General features: G+C 38.6%; 1 protein-coding gene across 1 annotated transcript in view; it reads right to left on the reverse strand.

Moving 5' to 3' along the window:
- Mer (ezrin/radixin/moesin family protein merlin) overlaps nt 1–22,141 on the reverse strand; it is a 52,693-nt gene that overhangs the window by 2,670 nt on the left and 27,882 nt on the right. The window contains exons 7-10 of the mRNA XM_071591757.1: nt 20,540–20,646; nt 12,778–12,907; nt 7,804–7,935; nt 942–1,145 (exon numbers count right to left, since the gene is read on the reverse strand). Coding sequence (XP_071447858.1) covers nt 942–1,145; nt 7,804–7,935; nt 12,778–12,907; nt 20,540–20,646 — 573 coding nt within the window. The remainder of the gene's footprint in view (nt 1–941; nt 1,146–7,803; nt 7,936–12,777; nt 12,908–20,539; nt 20,647–22,141) is intronic.

A 22,141-nucleotide genomic window follows, 5' to 3' on the forward strand; every position in this document is an offset into this window, starting at 1 on the left:
TAATTTCACTCTCATAAAAATGGCTAAAAAATGGAAAATACTGTACTTTTCCATCAAAAAAAATTTTAATTAACCACAAGGAATGAAAAAGGAAAGTCTCCATACATATCCGTTTATATCACGATAGTATTTTAAGCATTATTTGATTAACTACCCTTCATCATGCATTCATTTGCACAGATAATCGAGAGTTTACTGTTGTTGCATGCATCCAACCATTGATGCTTTCTGGGTGAGTCATGGGTCAGATAAGACCTCTGTACGATAGATGATGATGAGTCTGTGCTCAGGAGAGGTGAGTAAAGGGGCAAGTAACGACCCTAAGGAGGAGGAGAAGGAGTCGGGTGTTAATGAGTGGATGCTGCTCGAAAGAATTAAAATGAATTCCGATTTAAAGACCTGCAACCCCTCTTATCTGATCAACCCCTCCCTTGGGGAAGACGTACCTTCTTCAATATCTCATTCGAAGACCAGCGAGTGATACGACACTGTATTCTGAAAACTAAAGACTAAAATACAAGAAAAGTGACTTACTATGAGGTCTGCAAATACATTTGGTGAAGTCTCTGAATAATGCACTTAAAAAAATATTGTTCACCTTTTATTTCTTGATCAACTATTTCTAAGGCCAAAAATCATAAGTATTCGATGTTTTCAGGCTTAACTTTGTGGAAATCTATTATCAGTGAAATAAAAAAAACAGCTGTGCATTGAAAGTACCCGAGGATGACGCCAATGCGTGGAAACTAGTCGTACCTAATGAAAAATTTGGTGGAAAGATACATTGTTTTTTTTACTTCAGTGACAACAATCACACTTAGCTGAAACAATATGAGGTAGATTTCATGACAGAAAAATGGCAATAAGTATATCTACCACTAGATGGCATTGATTGAGTGCAGAGAGAGAGAGAGAGGGAAAGAGCGGGATGAGTGACTCACGGGCGGGACACTGGGGCTGGAGCTTCGAGAGAGGAATTCAAGGAGCTTTTCCTTGGCCTGCTTCTCTGCCAATCGGGCCCGAAGCAACTCTCCTTTCAGTCTCTCTGCCTCTGCTGCCTGCTTCTCTGACTCCTCCACTAACCTCGCAGTGAGGAGCTCAGCCTCCCTTGTCTTCCGCTCCAGAGACACCTTCTCCTCCTCCGTCTAGTGAACATACAATTCAGAGAATTAACAATGACATATGCACTACTTGAGTGGAGGCTTTATATACATACACACACATATATATAAATTCACACATCAGGGTAGGGGGACCAGTTCCTTTCCCCTGTGCCGGTTATGGTTTCCCAGGAACATCTGGTACCCAAAAAATCACTTTAGCTTGGGTGGAGCTGCAGTGCCTCACCCGGGACCCTCCGGTCAGCAGTCCAACGCTCTCCCCCCTGGACTACTGCGACCCACATATATATATATATATATATATATATATATATATATATATATATATATATATATATATATATATATATATATATACATATATAGATATATACATATACACATATAGATATATACATATACACATATAGATATATACATATATATATATATATATATATATATATATATATATATATATATATATATATATATATATATGTATGTATGTATATATACATGTATATATATATATATATGTATGTATATATATATATATATATATATATATATATGTATATATATATGTATATATGTATATATATATATATATATATATATATATATATATATATATATATATATATATATATATATATATATATATATATGTATATATATATATATATATATATGTATATATACATATATATATATATATATCCCTCCCCAGACTACAACATTGACGTGGTGGAAGGGCTTGTGCGTTCCGATGACCCCTAGAGCTGTGCTGGCGGGAGTAATAAAAATTGCTCCTAGTAGGGTCACCCATGCCAGATAGGTCGAAGTTTAGGAGCCAGACGAAAGGTAGTCCACGCAGCGTCTGTTCCTCAGTGAGGCGGCTGCAATGGCGTCTGACCCCAGTGGGGCGGCCAGTAAGTGATGGTGTCACGTTAAAAACACTATTGAGGAAGGCAACGGGAAACCACCTCAATTATCATTCCCAAGAAAAATATGATGGACTATACAGATATTTTGAGTCCTGGCAACTACGGGGCTCGGCCCAATCGGCCGTGTGTCGTGCCCGGCAGCGGGGGAGGCAAGGCTTCCGCGGTCGTCATCCAACGAAACTCTTGCAAGGGAAAACCAGCAGCAGCAGGACAGAAGACGCAGGAGAAGAAGACCACATTAGTTAGAATAGGAACGTGGAATGTTAGGACAATGATGAGCACAGGGAAATTGGAGAATGTTAAGCGAGAGATGGAAAGGGGAAATATAGATATTTTAGGTCTATGCGAGGTGAGATGGAAAGATAGCGGGGATTACTGGAGTGATAAGTATAGAATAATATACAGCGGTGGGGACGAGAGCAAACGAGGGGTTGCCATAGTATTAAATGAAGAGGTAGGAAGAAGCGTAGTCAACATAGAGCAGGTAACAGATAGAATACTACTAGTAGAGATAAAAGCAGAACCGACGAACTTAGTTATTATTCAGGTATACATGCCACCGAGCAACCATAAGGAAGAAGAGATCAATAGGATGTACGATCAGTTAGAGGACATAATCGCGTGTGTTCCTGCAGGGAAACATTTGATAGTGATGGGGGATTGGAATGCGACGGTAGGCGAAAGAAGAGATGGTGACGAGGTCGGGGACTACGGTTTAGGCACGAGGAATGACCGCGGGGAGAAAGCAGTTGAGTTCTGCAGGAGACAGGGGTTAGTCATCACCAACACTTGGTTTAGACACCACAAAAGACGCAGGTATACATGGAAAATGCCAGGTGACTCAGAAAGGTATCAGCTAGATTATATCCTGGTTAGACACAGGTTTAGGAACAGTTTGATAAATTCCCACAGCTTCCCGGAAGGGGATGCGGACTCAGACCACAATTTAGTTGTTATGAAATGTAGCGTACGTTTCAAAAAGATAAGGCAGGGGCGGCGAGTTAGAAAATGGAATGTAGAAGCATTAAATGGGTTGAAAAGGAAGGAATACAAACAGGCGGTAGAGAAAATCATGGAGGATGGCAAAGGGCTTAGTACTATCGAAGAAAAATGGGAAATGATCAAGAAAGGGTTGTCTAAAGCCGCAAGAGACACTATTGGAACCGTTAACGCTAAAAGGACTAGGAAACCATGGATCACGGATGAGATGATTACAAAGATGGATGAGCGGCGAAAATGGAAGAATATAAATACATAATTAGGCAAAATGAAGTACAAAGAATTGAACAATAAATTGAGGCGGGCAACAAATAAAGCAAAAGAAGCATGGTGGAAGACGCAGTGCGAGGATATGGAAAATCTGCAGAGGAAGGGTGAAATCGGTGCGCTGTACAGCAAAGTTAAATCGTTATCGGGAAGTAAGAAAGGGAGATCAACGATAGCAGTTAGGGATAAGGCGGGTAAGGTAATAGTTGACGCAGGAAAGATCCAAGAGAGATGGAAGGAGTATATAGAAGAACTGTATAGTAAAGAACTCAGACCAACAAAGTTAGACATTGAAAAAGAAAATAACGTAGAGGAAGACAGCTTAGGTCCAGGCATACTAGACAATGAGAAAGAAAGGGCATTAAGGGAGATGAAACTAAATAAGGCCGTGGGGGTAGATAACATTCCCGTGGAACTTTTAAAATGCTTAGGAAAATGTGGGAGGAAGAGGCTATATGGGCTGATCCGTAGTATTTATGAGGAGGGAATCTGGCCGGAAGACTTTGCGAGATCAGTTTTAGTTCCTATTCCGAAAAAGGTAAAGGCCACGTCATGTGAGGACTATAGGACAATTAGTTTGATATCCCATGCAGCTAAAGTTGTTCTCAGGAACATAAACAAAAGGATAGAGAGTAGGGCAAATGATTACTTAGGGGATGATCAGTTTGGGTTTAGGAAGGGGAGAGGTACGCGTGATGCCATTGCAGTAATGAGATTATTAATCGAGAGGAATATAGAACACAACCAGGAGGTATTTGCCTGTTTCGTAGATTTCGAAAAAGCTTTTGATAGAGGGAATTGGGAAAAACTAATGAGTATATTGCAGAAAATAGGAATAGATTGGAGGGAAAGGAGACTAATCCGCAACCTGTACATGTCTCAGACTGCTCAGGTGCGAGTGGGGAACGGGGAGTCCGGTTGGGCAGTGTTAGGAAGAGGTGTAAGGCAGGGTTGTCCATTATCACCGTGATGTTCAACCTGCATGCAGAGGAAATGATCAAAGAGGCATGGGAAGAACTGGAGGTAAGGAATGAAAGTGGGCGGGGAATTCGTGAAATCAGTTAGGTTTGCTGATGACCAAGCTTTAGTTTGTCAGTCAGCCAAGGGGCTGCAAGCATTGCTGAGTGAATTGGAAATTCAGTGCGACAGGTATGGGATGAGAATCAATATTAATAAAACAAAGGTTATGCGATTTTCTAGAAAGAAAAAGGCCAAGCTTAACATTAAAGTAGGAGGGCAAAAACTAGAGCAGGTAGAACAGTTTACGTATCTCGGTAGTGTTTTGGACCAACACGGTCAAAGTAGTAGGGACGTAAGGAGAAGAATTGCGCTAGGCAAAGAGGCCTTCACAAGGAGGAGGGAGTTGATGACAGGGACTTTGAGTAAGGATGTTAAGAAAAGACTCATAAAAACTTTGATATGGAGCGTAGCTATGTACGGTGCGGAAACGTGGTCATTGAAGCAGGAGGATAGACGTAGATTGGAGGCTTTTGAAATGTGGGTGTGGAGAAGAATGGAGAAGGTGAAATGGACAGAGAAGAAAACAAATGAGGAAGTACTTGGTATGGTGGGCGAAGAGAGGGGTTTGTTGGGAGCAATCCTATGGAGGCAGGAAAAGTGGATGAAGGGGGTGTTGACCGGCAGTGGGATGTTGAAGACTGTGATAGAGGGTAGAATGTTGGGCAAAAGAGGAAAGGGAAGGAACAGGATAGGGATGTTGGACGGGATGAAGGGAGGAAGAAAGTACTCAGAGATGAAGAGGGACCTGATATAGAGTAGGATGATGGATTTTGTGTTTTGTTAGGAGTAATAAAATATTTGTTTGGTAGTTGTGTCCATCCAAAAACCTACCTTAACCGGTAGATTACCTTAAAAAAAAAATATATATATATATACATACATACATATATACATACATATATATATATATATATATATATATATATATATATATATATATATATATATATATACACACACACACATACATATATATATTTTCATAAATATATTTTTATATATAGCGAGGAGTTGATACATAATGCACATTACAATGTATCATTTTCGAAGCGTAAAAATCACCTTGACCAGGACTTGAACCTGGATCCCTCAATGTCCAGCCCAATACTTCAGCCAGTCAAGCTACTGAAGCATCCTCTTACACTCTAAAAAAATATTGCATACTTTGTAACTACATGTAAAATAATTTATTTGAATGAAGAAACAGGCCACCCAGGGTGAATTTCCCTCAGATAAATGTGTCCAATGATTTATGATCTGACCAAGGGCACACTAAACCATAATATGGAACCAAAAGTCTGATTTTGGCCAGAGCAAGACTTTAACATGCTTCTTTTGGAGTTTTCCTGATTGACACATTCTTTATCACGATATTGCAACACTAGGGGCCTCGTCCTATCCCCACACCACACCAAGGGGCAGTCCAGAGGCATCACCTGGATTCGAACCATGAAATCTGGAGGGAAATGCTCTCCCAAACAGGCTAATAACTGAATGATATCAAATTTATATTTTCCAGTCACATATAGTGAAAGAAAAGATTCAAAGTCAATAAGAATGCAAAAGAACTTAACAATTACTCATGTGTAAATATAAACACTAAATAAATGGACAAAGATTCATAATGGTCTTGTGGAGAAAACCTGAATGACCATTACTGCATGAAACTCTTCCATTATCCTAATTTTTTCTCCAGGGCATCACATGGAATATTGTTCTGGGAGTCATCTGTTTATGTGTTGCACTAAGTTTTCTCAATTCAAAAGAAGTTATTAGATGAGTTCTTGGTGTTGCTTATTGGACACCATTGAGGCTCGTATTAAAAAAATTATATGTTCTTACCATTCCACCTATGTATACCTGTATATTTGCCATGTCTGTCATCATAAAAAATAATACCCATCTCTTTCACACAAATGGTAATATTCACTTTCATTCATCTATAAATCATCACAACATCCACACAAATTACCATACAGCAGCAATTTCACTTAAAATCCCCAAGACAATAGGTGCAAGAATTGATAACAAATTAACACACTCTATGAAAATGAGTTATAAATTATGCAATTTCAAATTGAAACTCAGGAAACTCCTCCTATTAGAGTTATTATTGATTGAATGAATTTTTAAATGACAAGCAGTTACAACTTATTGCATTTTTATCACACACTTTAATTAATATGCTCCTTTTTAAGCATGTAAATAGTGTCAAAATGTACCTGTATTTTGTACTTTTCTTTGCATTTCATGACACAAATACCTACATGAACTGTATGGTCAGGAGAAAATAAAATATTATTATTATTTGGGATGGAGGGTAATTCATCTCAGTATCCTAAGACACCTCACAGATCTGAAATTAAGCCTTAAAGTTAACTATTACACAGATGCTGAAAATAGTCTCATTTTCATTAGATTTTTTACAGTAATACAACTGCAAAGCTTAAACAAATGGCACTTCCTGGCTTAAAATGATACAAAAATTTAGCTTTCACAGTTTTCTCTCAACTTAGTGAAATGTAAATGGAAAGTTTGCTCTCAAACACCCATGGTGATCCAGGGCTAAGTTTCTCAATTCACCAAACAAACCAAAGAACTCAAATAACTAGGTACTTTAAATGGAGATCAAATGAAAAAATATCAAAACACAGGGTAACTAAGTGATCAGAGTAGATGGAAGCATGAGAGTGAAAAATACCTATGTTTAAGAAAGAGCCTTTGGGATCATTGAAGAGAAATACATTTTAACTTTGTTGTGAAATTTTCATGTGCCCAAGATGCTTTTCACAGTACCTAATTTTGCAACTATTCAACAACAGGACAACTGGTGGACCTAGTGAACCATACCACACTGCCCCCGTTTAATGGGGAGTGTTCATGTCCAAATATCTGAATCCTTCTCCTTTCATTGCATATTAATTAACCACAGTTAACCAACAAAATGAGGGGATCAAACGGCATAAGGAGATCAGGATGGTGCAGTAGCTAGCACACTGGCTCCCCACCCAGGGGGCCTGGGTTTGAATCCTGCGGAAGATGTTTTTCAGTGGCATCTCGATCCCTACTTGAGGTGCTTTTTTGGAGAGCACTTTGAATGAGTACGCCGTCCGTCGGATGGGTCGTTAAACTGCAGACCCTTTAATGCCTTTCATTGAGAGTAGGCCAATACCAGGTTTCTCTCCACCCTTTCTCCATTCCCTCAATATGCTAAAGAATTACTCAAATACATCCCAAATGACCTCTCTGTCACCTGGTCACCTCCCCCAATAATTACTAACAACGTGACCTCACCTGACCTGCTCTTCCATGATCCTCAGAGAAACAATGTATTTTCATTCACCATGAACTTACACTCATACTTGATAATTTTCTACCAAGTATAAATCTAGCATCAAAGACTGCCAAATAATCTCCCTTGATTCAATGACAGGGCTCATCATACATCGCGTCAACTCTGCACTCACTTTTTGAGCACTGTGCCTCATTCGAATTATCTCCTGCTCTGCTTCAGCTGCCTTCTGGCTCAATAGATTTGCCTCCTCTTCCGCCACTCGCGACTTCTCCGCAAGCAAATCAGCAGTCTCCTCTGAGCGCCTCTGAAATGAAATGCAAACAAGGCACATGAAAGACGGCAAGATTTAGACCTTTGACGCCTTCTCCTCTTTGGTGAGGATCTGATGACACAAATTCCACAGTCTGCACAACTCATTGCCAAGAATAAAGGTGTAAAGCAGCCTCTGGACAAAGGACTGGGTAAAAAACTTCATTTTTCGTTGATGATTATATTATTTTATTAATAAAAAATATTCTTCTGTACGTTATGCGAATTGCGTGAGAAGTTGATTTGTAAAAGTGCGTGGTGTGATAACGGAGCAAAATTTTGGAAGGGGTATGATGTAGAAAAGTGTGTATTTTGGATGGAGTGTGATGTTGGATGGTGTGTTGCCTCGCGTGGTGTGAACCTGGGCCACATGCAATTGTACAGGAACCATTGGGAATTTTGAGAATCCTTAAGCACTTCCGTTTTCAAATGCATTTTGTTTCATATACTACCTTGATCAAAAATTTCCCGGAATTTATTCAGAAAATTAAAAATACAAGTTTATTCATCTAAATCTATATTGTCCCCTTCAAAGTAATCCCCATCGACTGCAACACACTTATGCCAGCGCTTGATCCAATCCTCGAAACATTTTTTATATTCGGTTTTCGGTATGTCCATCAGTGCTTCCTGCGATTTTTCCATTACTTCCTCTCGGCTGCTAAAACGCGTTCCCCGTAATGGTTTTTTAACTCGATTGAACAGAAAGAAGTCACAGGGAGCCAAATCAGGTGAATTCGGTGGCTGTTGGATGGTATTTGTTGCATTTTTCGTCAAAAAATTACGAATAATGATAGCACTGTGCGACGGTGCGTTATCATGGTGCAAAATCCACGAGTTTTCTGCCCACATTTCTGGTCTCTTTCGGCGAATTGCTTCACGCAAACGTCTCATAACGCCCAAATAATACTCTTTGTTTACTGTCTGGCCTTCTGGCAAAAATTCATGATGCACTACACCGTTGTAATCCATGAAAACCGTCAGCATTGCCTTCTTTTTTGACTGAAAACGACGTGGTTTTTTTGGTCTCGGCTCATTTGGTGAACGCCATTCACTTGCCTGATGTCTGGATTGCGTGTCGTACTCATAAACCCACGTCTCGTCTCCAGTAATGATCCTTTTGATGAATGTGGGATCGGATTCAGCCTCGCAAATCATGTCTTTTGCGACGTCAACACGGTCTCTTTTTTGCATGAAATTGAGGTCTTTTGGCACCAACTTTGCTGCTACACGACGGAAACCCAAATCATTAACCACAATGTCTTGGGCGGATCCATAGGCAATGTTCAAGTCCTCCGCTATTTCTCTGATGGTTAATTTGCGGTTATTGACCAACATTTCTTTTACTTTATCAATTTTTTCACCGACTTTCGATGTCGATGGTCTGCCACTGCGTTCATCATCTTTGATTGACTCACGACCACTTCTGAACCGCTCGTGCCACTGGTAAACGACCGTTTTTTTTAGAGAATCGTTGCCGAAACACTTTTCCAACATTTCCAACGTCCGTGCGCCACTAAATCCGTTTTTTACGCAAAATTTAATACAAGTTCGTTGTTGCAAATTTAAATCCATTTCTGAAATTGTAAAAAATCGCCAGCACACACAGAGATAGATGTACTCTTGGCTACGTAACTTTTGCAAATGTCAAGTTATGACACTAAGATTTAAAGGGAATATCAACAACAGATGTACCAATTTAACAAAAAAAAACAGAACTCAAATCGGAATGATGGGAGCGGCACACGGTGGTTATTCCGGGAACATTTTGATCAAGGTAGTATGTTCTTCTTGTACATTATGAGGGTGCAACATTTGCCTAGTCGTAATAAAATGTAAATTATAATAATACATACATCGTTTCCCAAAGATAAGAAATCCTTTGCTCCTTTTGGAACCGCTTCTACTTCACTCTTCACACTTACAGGTTCTTTCGGGAGACAATCCATGTACCTGCAATGTCTGGGACCTGATCTGTTCTAAGTGAATTGTTTCCGTTTGGATATCCCCTCATGAGAAGAAACTGAGGACATGTTTGTGGTGGCTCAGGAAGATAATGGATTTTGATCATGAAATATACTAATTCAAGCCCTTAATGCTAATATTTACTACAAGAAATGATTTAGGATTGAGGTAAGTAGTTTTCACTTGCTATGAGCAAATTTTTCATACACTGCATAATGCGAGCCAACCAAAATAGGATGGGTACCCTGTAGACAAATTGCATAACATGCTCAAACAATGCAGTCCACAGATGTAGTCATAGTGTAGCTTATTCTAGGTACACTCTAAGAACAGTGCCTGTTGCATTGAGACTGGTGCATGTGGCTAACAAAAAGCAAGCACCTGGTACCCACTACACATCATTACAGTCCCTTAACTGTATAACTCTCAACTCTCCACCCCCTACCCCCCAAACTCTCTCAAATTTCGAAAAAAATCAAAACTACACTTCACTTCCTTTCCTCAAAAGCCACCACAAAAATCTCTGATAAACGTTTCTACTCTTTGCACCTTCTGTCTTTACCATGGTCTGTCTGCAACCCTCCAATCCCACCCATGCGCTCATTCGTTCTTGGCCTCTTCTACCGACCACCATCAATACCTGGTTTTCAGCCAAAATATGCTTTTCAGCCCAAAGATCCTCCACCCTCTCCTAACCAATAGATGGGCCCCTCAGAAACATAGCTGAAGTGAAGAAGTCTTAAACCTTGTTCAACCCAGTGGACTCCTAATGAAAATACTCTTCTTAGCAAAGTTCGATCCTTATAGCCAACATCCAAAATCTGCCATATCGCCATCCTCACTGAAACCCTCAACTTCGGCAGCAACTCAAGTTTGAAGGCATTCTGAAATATTCAACCTTCATGCCAACAAGAGAAAAGGCCCATCCACTCTTCAAAATTCAGGACTCTGTCTCCAATGAAACAAAACCTTTCCCTCCTAATCATCAAGTGGAGATCGTTATCAACCTCCCCCAATACTAAATTCAGCCCTTTCTTCCTCAAGTATTTAAAACCAAGCACAAAATTTTCACGTCTGAGTCATTCATTTAAAAAACTCATCAGCAATCCTAACATTGTCATCACTTTAGGCAGATAAAGGCTACAAAACTGAAGACAATCAACTCTCTCCCCCCATGAACCTATCCATCCCTCACTACCTCCTTTGTCTCCTTGTTTAGTCCCTGACTTCACACACAAAATACACCATTTCCTGCAGAAGCTTAATTCAACCTCCTTCCTACAAAATACAGACATCCGTATGGCCACTATTGATGTGAATACCCTATATACATCCATCCCTCATGAAGGTCTCCCTTCTCTGCAAATGTCTTTTCCAAACAACCCACTCCACAAGTCCCTTGCACAGATTACCCTTTTAGAAAGCAAACTTCATTCTAAGATGCAATTCTTTCACATTTAACCAAATTCACTTTCTTAAAACAATCCCTCAATCCACATCCACTGTTTCATACAACTCCATTATCTCCGCTACTAAAAACACTTTCCTAGATGCACAAGCCCCCTTCGCTACAACAAATTCCACTCCTCAGTCCATATTAAACCCAAAAACAAACGATTACATCTTCACTTCAATAGTTGTCTCCCTCTCCACACTAAACTGTCTATTCTCTTTCAATTCATGGCCACCACTATACGTATAAGAATTGTGTATCACCCAGCTTCCTGCCAGCCCTCCTCCGCATCAGCCTTCCTCTCAGCTCCTCAACACTCAGCCACTCATATTAAATGCTAATGACAATCACCACAATGCAAAAATTATTTCCTTGCACCCTTTTAAAACTACAACAATCCAGTCGAGGACAATAGAACAGCTATATAAATATGGCTATTTCATACAAGAAGCACCGGAATTCCATCACATCCATAAGTGACATCTATAGTCATCTTTTGACTGCTTAAAGGGTTTATCTAAATTTATGCCCCAATTCAAACATAAAACACTAACTATCTGAAATAGTGTACAATACCATTTGTATTTCAATAATTAATTCAAATGTTTAAATTATCTAATAATTGTTTTGCCAAAAAGTAAAAACTATAAATGCACAAATTTACCACAAGCCACTCTGCATATAAAATATAAAAATCATTTTGATTGAAAAATCTATTCCTAATTGACAAATGTGTTACAAATGACACTCAGAAAAATATAATGTAATATGGTAGAAAATCACCACAGCAGTGAAACAATGCTTATTGCAAATGAATGTCCAAGTCCATCTTTGGGATAGGGAGGGAGGTTAGAGGGCAAAGGGATGGGAAGGGGGGGAAGAAGAAGAGGGGGGAGGGGTGCGAGGTGGGGGCAGAGGGGCAAACATTGCGTTCAGGGGGAGTGAGTGCACAGAGTAACCCCCCCTGAGTCACCACCCCCCCTCCCAAGGGGGGAGGGAAGTCCATATCCTCCTCAGAGCAAGCATAAATGATTCCTCTGGGCTAATGAACGCAAGGGCATTGACAATGGGAATGGATAATGGGAATGGATAATGGGAAGCATGTACGGATAGTACAAAAATGTTTAAATTTAAACATTCAATACTACTGACAACTCTTGATTTTGCGAAATTAAAAACTTTTGAGAGACTCCAGATGTTTAAAACTTGTATTTTTTGAAGAAGTCTACCGAAGTTTCAAAATGTATTTATGGTAATCATCTTTAAGATTGTAATTTCATTAAAATTGCAGGGTGCAGGGAAAAGAGAGAGAGAGTAGTACGGATAATCCACAAAATGGATAATCAAAAGTTCACTGCATTTCAAAAAGTCAAGCTTCAAGTCATTGGATTGAAGGAATGGCCTTGGCGTGGTCCTTACCAGTGCCTCATTGGCAAGGCGGATTTCTTCCTGATACTGGAGAAGCCTCTGCTCCATGGCGGCACGCTCCCTCTCCGCTGCTTCACGAAGCTGCTTCTCGCGAGCCAGTTTGTTCCTCTCCACTTGCCTCCTGCACGGGGAATAATGCACGCCTGAGGTGAGCAAGCGTTTGACCACCTCTGCAACCCATGCGCTCATTTGGGGTGCGACACAACTTTCATCCAAACTGACAATGAGTCTTTATATTATGAGAATACTTCAATATTAGCAAACAACATCTGTCACCTAAATACATTTTCTTTTATTATAAAAAATTAGGCAACTGAAATTAGGGGGAAAATCTGCCATCATTATTGATGTAATTATTCTAAAAATATCATGAGATATATCAAAGGAACTGGGGAAGATGCCACAACAGTAACTTTTAATGGAGCCATCCGCTAAATGCGCATTACAAAAACTCTGAAATTGTTGACTTGTAACGAGATACATCACCAATATTCATCCTATAGACAGCCACACCTCTTCATAAGTTTGAGACTCATCTATATGTTCTCCCTCATAATCTATAACTATGTATATATAAACTGTAAATATACAATCTACCACTGTGCAATGTGAGGAATTAATTAAGCAGTCTCCTAACTAGATTGGATGTCCAGTGCTACAACAAGAAGCAAAAAGATGTCTCATACTTAATATGCCTTTCTGCTAACTCAGTAATACCTATAAATCTTCCCTTAAATGAAGCAGGAACAAGAGTATACAATAAATTACCACAAGTAGTACAGTCAAAGTAGAGTGTGCATTCCTGGAGTTTCACTATTCTACATGCTGGCTGGCAATGATTCAAACTACTTCGGCAGTAGACTTTCTTAATCTGAGGAATGATGTCTTACCCAATGAATGTCTCCCAGAAAATGACATTTTAAATTAGCAGAGTTCACACTTTAATTCCAGATGAAATGTTATGACACATAGTTACATGTGTTGTCTTGTCTGATTCTCTTGCAAAAATAGCAAAAGAAAAATTTTGATTGTCAGCTTTATGAAAAGAATCGGAAATTTTATCCCGAAAATAATTCCATGCTTAAGTATACTACCTTGATCAAAAGGTTCCCGGAATAACCACCGTGTGGCGCTCCCATCGTTCCGATTTGAGTTCTGTTTTTTTTGTTAAATTGGTACATCTGTTGTTGATATTCCCTTTAAATCTTAGTGTCATAACTTGACATTTTCAAAAGTTACGGTCGGTTTTCGGTATGTCCATCAGTGCTTCCTGCGATTTTTCCATTACTTCCTCTCGGCTGCTAAAACGCGTTCCCCGTAATGGTTTTTTAACTCGATTGAACAGAAAGAAGTCACAGGGAGCCAAATCAGGTGAATTCGGTGGCTGTTGGATGGTATTTGTTGCATTTTTCGTCAAAAAATTACGAATAATGATAGCACTGTGCGACGGTGCGTTATCATGGTGCAAAATCCACGAGTTTTCTGCCCACATTTCTGGTCTCTTTCGGCGAATTGCTTCACGCAAACGTCTCATAACGCCCAAATAAGACTCTTTGTTTACTGTCTGGCCTTCTGGCAAAAATTCATGATGCACTACACCGTTGTAATCCATGAAAACCGTCAGCATTGCCTTCTTTTTTGACTGAAAACGACGTGGTTTTTTTGGTCTCGGCTCATTTGGTGAACGCCATTCACTTGCCTGATGTCTGGATTGCGTGTCGTACTCATAAACCCACGTCTCGTCTCCAGTAATGATCCTTTTGATGAATGTGGGATCGGATTCAGCCTCGCAAATCATGTCTTTTGCGACGTCAACACGGTCTCTTTTTTGCATGAAATTGAGGTATTTTGGCACCAACTTTGCTGCTACACGACGGAAACCCAAATCATTAACCACAATGTCTTGGGCGGATCCATAGGCTATGTTCAAGTCCTCCGCTATTTCTCTGATGGTTAATTTGCGGTTATTGACCAACATTTCTTTTACTTTATCAATTTTTTCACCGACTTACGATGTCGATGGTCTGCCACTGCGTTCATCATCTTCGATTGACTCACGACCACTTCTGAACCGCTCGTGCCACTGGTAAACGACCGTTTTTTTAGAGAATCGTTGCCGAAACACTTTTCCAACATTTCCAACGTCCGTGCGCCACTAAATCCGTTTTTTACGCAAAATTTAATACAAGTTCGTTGTTGCAAATTTAAATCCATTTCTGAAATTGTAAAAAATCGCCAACACACACAGAGATAGATGTACTCTTGGCTACGTAACTTTTGCAAATGTCAAGTTATGACACTAAGATTTAAAGGGAATATCAACAACAGATGTACCAATTTAACAAAAAAAACAGAACTCAAATCGGAACGATGGGAGCGCCACACGGTGGTTATTCCGGGAACTTTTTGATCAAGGTAGTATGATACATAACATTACACAACTAGAGCATGGAAACATGACAACGATGAATGTCAAAATAAGACTTAAAAATTTCACATAAAAATATATTTTAATACGACCTAGGTATGTTTTCCTTTTTTGTAATTAACCTACCAAGGTCGCATTAAAATATATTTTCCTTGTGCATTAAAAATATTTTATTTTTAAGATATTCATAATGGAACAATTTCAAAAGTTACGCCTGTAACAATTAATTCTATGAGAATGACAATATAAGATTTAGTTAATATGAAAAATTAACTGTTATTGCAAACGAAGAAATACAGTCATGTAGTTTCTGTCTCAACTAAATATAGAGCAAATGTACTAATGGCCAAAATGGCAAGGATGGACAAAACACACACACACACACACACACACACACACGTCCATCATCGCAAGTAGGCAGAGTGAATTCTTTCATAGAACTTTCAACCTAGCTGGGATAAAGGCGTCATTGGTGGCACACAAAGAGGGCACCATTGTGAGGGAACACATTATGACGACGCAAAATTCATCATAAAATCAGAGCAGAGAAAGATGAGTGATTGACCGAATCAAAAGAAGATGGAATGCCATCTCAAATGCTAGCAACCTCCTTCCACTTCAGTTTCAAGGTGGAAACAATTTCTCAGTACCAGGTATAAACATGCAAAGGAAATAATACAGGAAATATTTTCAATGCACCAAAACCTGCACTTTGCACCAACTACCGTTTTACCACACAAAAATGAAATTTACTGCAGAAACTTTACTTCTTGAATGACTGTGGAATTTGAAACATTCCCAAAAGCAATTCTTCAATTTTCATATCAACCGAATCAATATGAATAAATAGAAGGAATCATTACATTGAGAGCCGATAATTATTGCTTACATCACTATGAATGATATTTTTAATATAAACAAATTGGCAAAGTGGGCATCCCTGTCCTTATTTACATACAGTATATACAAAGACAATTAATTATTGCTCAATATAACAGAAGCGTCAAGAGTCGCGGCACCCATGTACGAGGGTAATCCCAGAAGTACCCGACCTAACAAAGAAAACACAAATATTTTGGAAAAAATGTATTTTTTTTTCAACATAATCTACTTTCAGCTCTATACTCTTTTCCCAGCGAAGTTGAATAACTTTGATACCCTTATAAGAACTGTATTGCTCCTCAAAATAGCCATTTACTGCCGACATCACTTCTTCACGGTTGGAAAATCTTTGACCACAGAGTCATTTTTTCAAGTTTACGAACAGATTATAATCCGAGGGGGCTAAATCTGGCAAATAGGGTGCATGAGGTAGCAATTCAAACTTTAATTCATGAATTTTGGCCTTAGCAATAACGAATATGTGAGCTGGCGCGTTGTCTTGATGAAACAACACTTTCTTCTAAGCCAAATGTGGCCACTTTTGCTTAATTTCTTCCCTCAAACATTGAGGTAAGTTTGCATAATACTCACCGTTGATAGTTTTTCCTTTTTCAAGATAGTCAATGAAAATTATCCAACACACATCCCAAAAAACCAAAGCCATGACTTTGCCTGAAGATGAAACAGTCTTTGCCTATTTTGGAGGCAGTTCTCCCTCTTGAATCAATTGTTTTAATTGCTATGCAACAATTTCAGAGCGTAAAAATCATTCGCCTTGACTGGGACTCGAACCCAGATCCCTCAATATCCGGTCGAGTGCTTTAGCCACTTAAGCTACCGAGGCGTCCAAAAATCATTCGCCTTGACTGGGACTCGAGCCCAGATCCCTCAATATCTGGTCGAGTGCTTTAGCCACTTAAGCTACCGAGGCGTCCTCTTAAACTCTGAAATTTTGGGGCTTTTAAAGGAACTAATTCGGGCGGGACGCCTCGGTAGCTTAAGTGGCTAAAGCACTCGACCGGATATTGAGGGATCTGGGTTCGAGTCCCAGTCAAGGCGAATGATTTTTACGCTCTGAAATTGTTGCATTGAAATGCACATTAGCGGATGACTCCGTTAAAAGTTACTGTTGCGGCAACTCCCGCAGTTTCTTTGGAATTTGTTTTAATTGCTCTTTTGTCTCGGGTATGAATTAATGGACCCATGTTTCATCCATGGTTATGAAATGGCGCAAAAATTCTGCTTTGTTGCTGTGAAACTTTGCTAAACACTCAGTTGAAACATCTTCACGACACTGTTTTGCTCGAGTGTGAGCAAACGTGGCACCCATCCTGCACACAGCTTTCTCATGTCAAAATTTTTAGTAAATAAGCGATGTACCACACTTCCTGAAATGCCTCCTATGTCTGCTAGCTCACACACTTTCAGTCGATGATCATCCATTATCATTTTGTGGATTTTCTTCACCATTTCTGGAGTTGTCATCTCATTTGGCCGACCAATGCGATGCTCGTCTTGACAGCTCATACAGCCTCATTTAAACTCTGCTACCCAATATTTTACTGATGTAAACGAAGGAGAAAACTCACCCCGAGTAGAATCCAGCTCAGCTTTTATATTGATTGAGCTGAGGTTTATCAAATAAAAGTATTGTATCACATCAAGATGACCAATTTTCTCCATTTTCATAAATTCACTGAAAACGTTCACTATTGATGGCTGCCAAACAAATGCTAAACAATGTAGTGTTTTCAAACTTGAAACATATGCTTTATAGATTGCATACTTTCTAATACAGTGATATTTTTCAAACAACTACCACCATCTCTAGGTCAGGTCAGGTACTTCTGGGCCTTCCCATGTACTGAAGTTGCACTATGCTTGCCTCTCCCTTTCCTGAACCCAAACTCATCATCACCCAAGGAATAATTTACCCTGCTTTCCATCCTCTTGTTAATGATCCTGAGGACCACTTAAGCTGCGCGTGAAATCGAACTTATTGCTCTGTAGCTGTCACATGATGTATCCTTTACCTTTTTCCGCATAGGAACTAACACTGATCTCACAAAGTCTTCCGGCCAGAATTCTTTTCTCATAACTGCTACGAATCGATCCATAAAGACTCTCCTTCCCACATTTTCCTAAACCTTTTAGTAGTTCCATAGGAATGTTATCTACCCCCATGGCCTTATTTGATTTCATCTCCCTTAATGCCCCTTTTTTGGCCATCAGTATGTCTGAATGTAAGTAATCCCAGTCTGCATCATATTCTTTTTCTATGCCTATGCTTGTTGGCATAATGTGTTTGTCATATAGTTCCTACATACTTATATACTTTCCACATCAATTTTCACCGATTCAATTAGTTGCACATTTAATAGTTTGCACAGATTTTTTCATCTTAGTTCCTGATAGTGCTTTCACCTTAGCTCCTCATAATGCTTTCACCTTTTTGCACAGCACATCCGTTTCCCCCTTCCTTTGTTAACCCTCCATATCTTTGTACTGCATCTTCCACCACACTTCTTTTGCCCTATATGTTTTGCACCTCAATTTATTACTGAACTCTTTACAGTTCCTTCTTCCTAAATCTGTTTTTACCTTCTTCCACTTCCTTCTCTTGTCTACATTTCTAATCATCTCGTCAATGGGGCCTCCATGGTTTTCCTGTCCTTTCCCTAAAGTTTTGTTTGCTCCTTCCAATTTCCCTTTCATAATGTGTTTCCCATTTTCTTCTACTGCACCAATCCCTTTACTGAACTGTACCCGTACTCATTCATGGGTTTTTCTACTGACTACTGATACACCTTTCTTTTCACCCTGCTTTGGTTCTAAATTTTATTTCCTTAACCATCTTCTCATTTTTAGCCTCCTGAATCTAACGTTGGACTTCATTATTACTAACTTATGATTTAGTATTCCTTTTTTCCTACTAAGTAATTCCTAATTCCTTAACCATAATTTCCACAATCACTTTCCTTACCCACTATCACATTCCAATCCCCCATCACTATCAAATGTTTCTCCCCAGGAACACATTCGATTATACCCTCTAACTGATCACACACCTTATTGTATTCTTCCTCTCAATGATTGTTTCGCAGCATGTATACTTCAACGATGAAGTTTGTCCATTCTCCTTTTACTTCTACTTAAGAGTGTTCCATTACTTGCTTGCTCTATGTTTACTATGCTTCTTCCTATCTCTTTATTCAATATTATTGCTGCCCCTCTTTGGCTCTCATCCCCACCGCTGTATGTTACTATATAACTTAACTCCAGTAATCTCTGCCATCCTTCCATCTCACCATGCATAAACCTAAAATATCTATACTATTTCCTCTATCTATACCACTCTGTATATTTTCAAATTTCCCCATCCTCAACACAGTCCTTACATTACAAGTCCCTATTCCGACAGGTTCGGTCCATTTCCTTTGCTGCTGCTTTTGATTCCTCCTAGCAATGATTTCGTTTGATGACAACTACAGATGGAAGCCTTCCCTCTCTCAATAATGGGCATGATACACAGCTTTCACAATGGTGCCACAATGCTGTTTACAACAAAGTAAATTTCAAAATAATTACCTGATAATCGTAAAAAATTAAAGAAACAAAAACATAATGGTTTACTAAATTAGCATTATTAATTCTCATTTTCTAGTCATACATTTGTTTGCTACATATCTGCACATCAAAAAACAAATGTTTGCCTTACACTCCAGCATAATCACATTATTAAGGCTCAGTTAAACTATCTAAAACTGTTGAAACTTGTACATATAGTGCCTATGAGAAGTTTTGACAAAAAACTATGGATTTTAATAAAAAATTTGGTCAATAAAATTATTGTTTTTCATTTACACAAAGACTTAGGTTAAATTTTTCATTTTAAATATTTGCGTTTTTTCCTAGGTTCAAATACATGAGTACAATTCATATGGAGAAATAGAAAAGTTTTTAATTTTCATTTATTTAAAAAATTTGTTTAGAAAGGAAAAGAAATGACAGCAATTAACGAATGGCACGTTTTGAGTTCCAAAAGGAACATTTAACAATGGATGTTTTGTGGAATTTAAGGAACAACGGAACAAAGAAAAAATAAAGAAAGATTATTTTTAAAATGAATTATAAACCTTGATTTTTTAAGGCAGTCATCAGTCACGGTGATTTTACTCTTTTTATGCAATCTGCAGATTTTTACAAATCATGAAACTATCTTAGGACACCACTCAACATTGGCACAATGATCTCCCAGATCACGAATTGGCCCAAATTTGTTGGTCTATCATCCTTGGAAATCCCAACTCAATGCGATTCAGTTCATGTTTCCACTTTCCCTGCAAAACTGTGTCATAGAGCACTTGGTCGCCAAATGCTATGATTTAGCTGCATACGAGTGCATTGATTCTCCCATTTGAAAATTAAATACATGAAACTGACCTTGACTTCTCCTCCTTGGCTTGAGCTTTCATTTGCTGCACTTCCATGCTGTCCGGTTTTCTTCTCCTCATGAATAGGTCATGATTTCCAATACACAAGTCTAATATCTGTATTTCCACAGAAAATTAATAAAAACAAGAATAAATTATTTGAAAAAGAAATCTAGATTTGAAATTACTGTTAAAATTAATGCTTGGAACTAGTTTTTAAAAGAATAAAAGGAAGTTGCTTTGTTTTAGGGAGCCACCAATTAGTGAAAGCCATGCTGTGAAACACACAAAACTTATCTGGATGTAGCCAGCCCACAGTTAACATAGAAATGCCATTGTCAGAGTAGCATGCAAATAGAACATCGTAACAATCATAAGAAAGTAAACACAGCTGCCAAAATTCAAATTCATATCTTTCACTCAACAATAAGCATGTTGAACAGCAGTTCAGCATGTCAACAGAATGGTTTGGGTACAATGAACTGTTAAAGTTTACTTTTGAAAGAAAAAATAATGGAATTTAGACAGTAAAACTGTTGGCCTTTCAGCTGAAAGAAACTATCTAGGGAAGACCACGCAAACTACGTAAGTATAAAAGTGAGAAGGGACCTCTAATCACAAAGTGAAAATAAGTTTTATCCAGCTAAACATAAGGTGTGGCTTATTATGTATATTGCAAATGCCATATTGTACAAGGAATAATTCTACACGCAAAATCAAATAGTACAACAAGTTTGTTACCCTTTAGGCCACGAAAGGAGTTAAATTTTCCTATAGAAACTTGGAAACAATTTTTAGAAAAACGATTTCCACGGGGTGCTAAAAGCATGACTTCGTCAGTTCACACAAATAATTTTCCAAGAATTGTTCTCGTGCTAACGTCACAACCTTGAAAAAAATGGCAGCCAAAATAGTATTTAATGAAAAATAATTATTTACATATAACGAACTAACACTTTATTTTTGCCACATTGCAAACATGTAGGACGTTAATCCAGATAAAATATGATTTAACCAAATTTCCCACTCATTGTTCATAACTTGGATTAACATAAACCCTTGCTAATCTGGACTGATACTGGTAGCGTGCACTGCACGTGACTTGGTTACGAGGTCACAAGAAGCAGCAAAGATGCACTCTGCCAAAATATACATTTATTTCACAAGTTTCTATGAATATGGTAGAAAATAATTACAACATTTCAAACAATATTCCAACTGTACATCTGGAATCGTGAATAACCAATGCCACAAGAAATATAATTCATATGTTCACCTAAATGCTGGTCGTTTTGCTGATGCAACACAGATTGAAATAGAAGGCTAATCCTTTCCACACGATTTTGTGGATCTCCCTGCACCTAAATATTTAATAATGATGGTTGAAACACTAAAGTAACTTTTGTCAATGGCACCATAAAGGGGTGGTAGTAAAAGAAAAACATTCAACTAATTGAAGTTTCTTGTGAAATTGGATGCAGAGGATTCTTTTTGAAGATAGATTGGTATTACTTAACACACTATCTGATATGAGAAAGAAGACTAAGGCCCACCTATTTGCTCTTGTACAGGGTGTGGCGACATAACTTCCTTTTTTCAAATGCAAAACACT

The sequence above is a fragment of the Hetaerina americana genome, unplaced genomic scaffold (genome assembly GCF_022747635.1).
Source record: "Hetaerina americana unplaced genomic scaffold, ioHetAmer1.1.p SCAF_5, whole genome shotgun sequence".
NCBI classification, from domain to species: domain Eukaryota; kingdom Metazoa; phylum Arthropoda; class Insecta; order Odonata; family Calopterygidae; genus Hetaerina; species Hetaerina americana.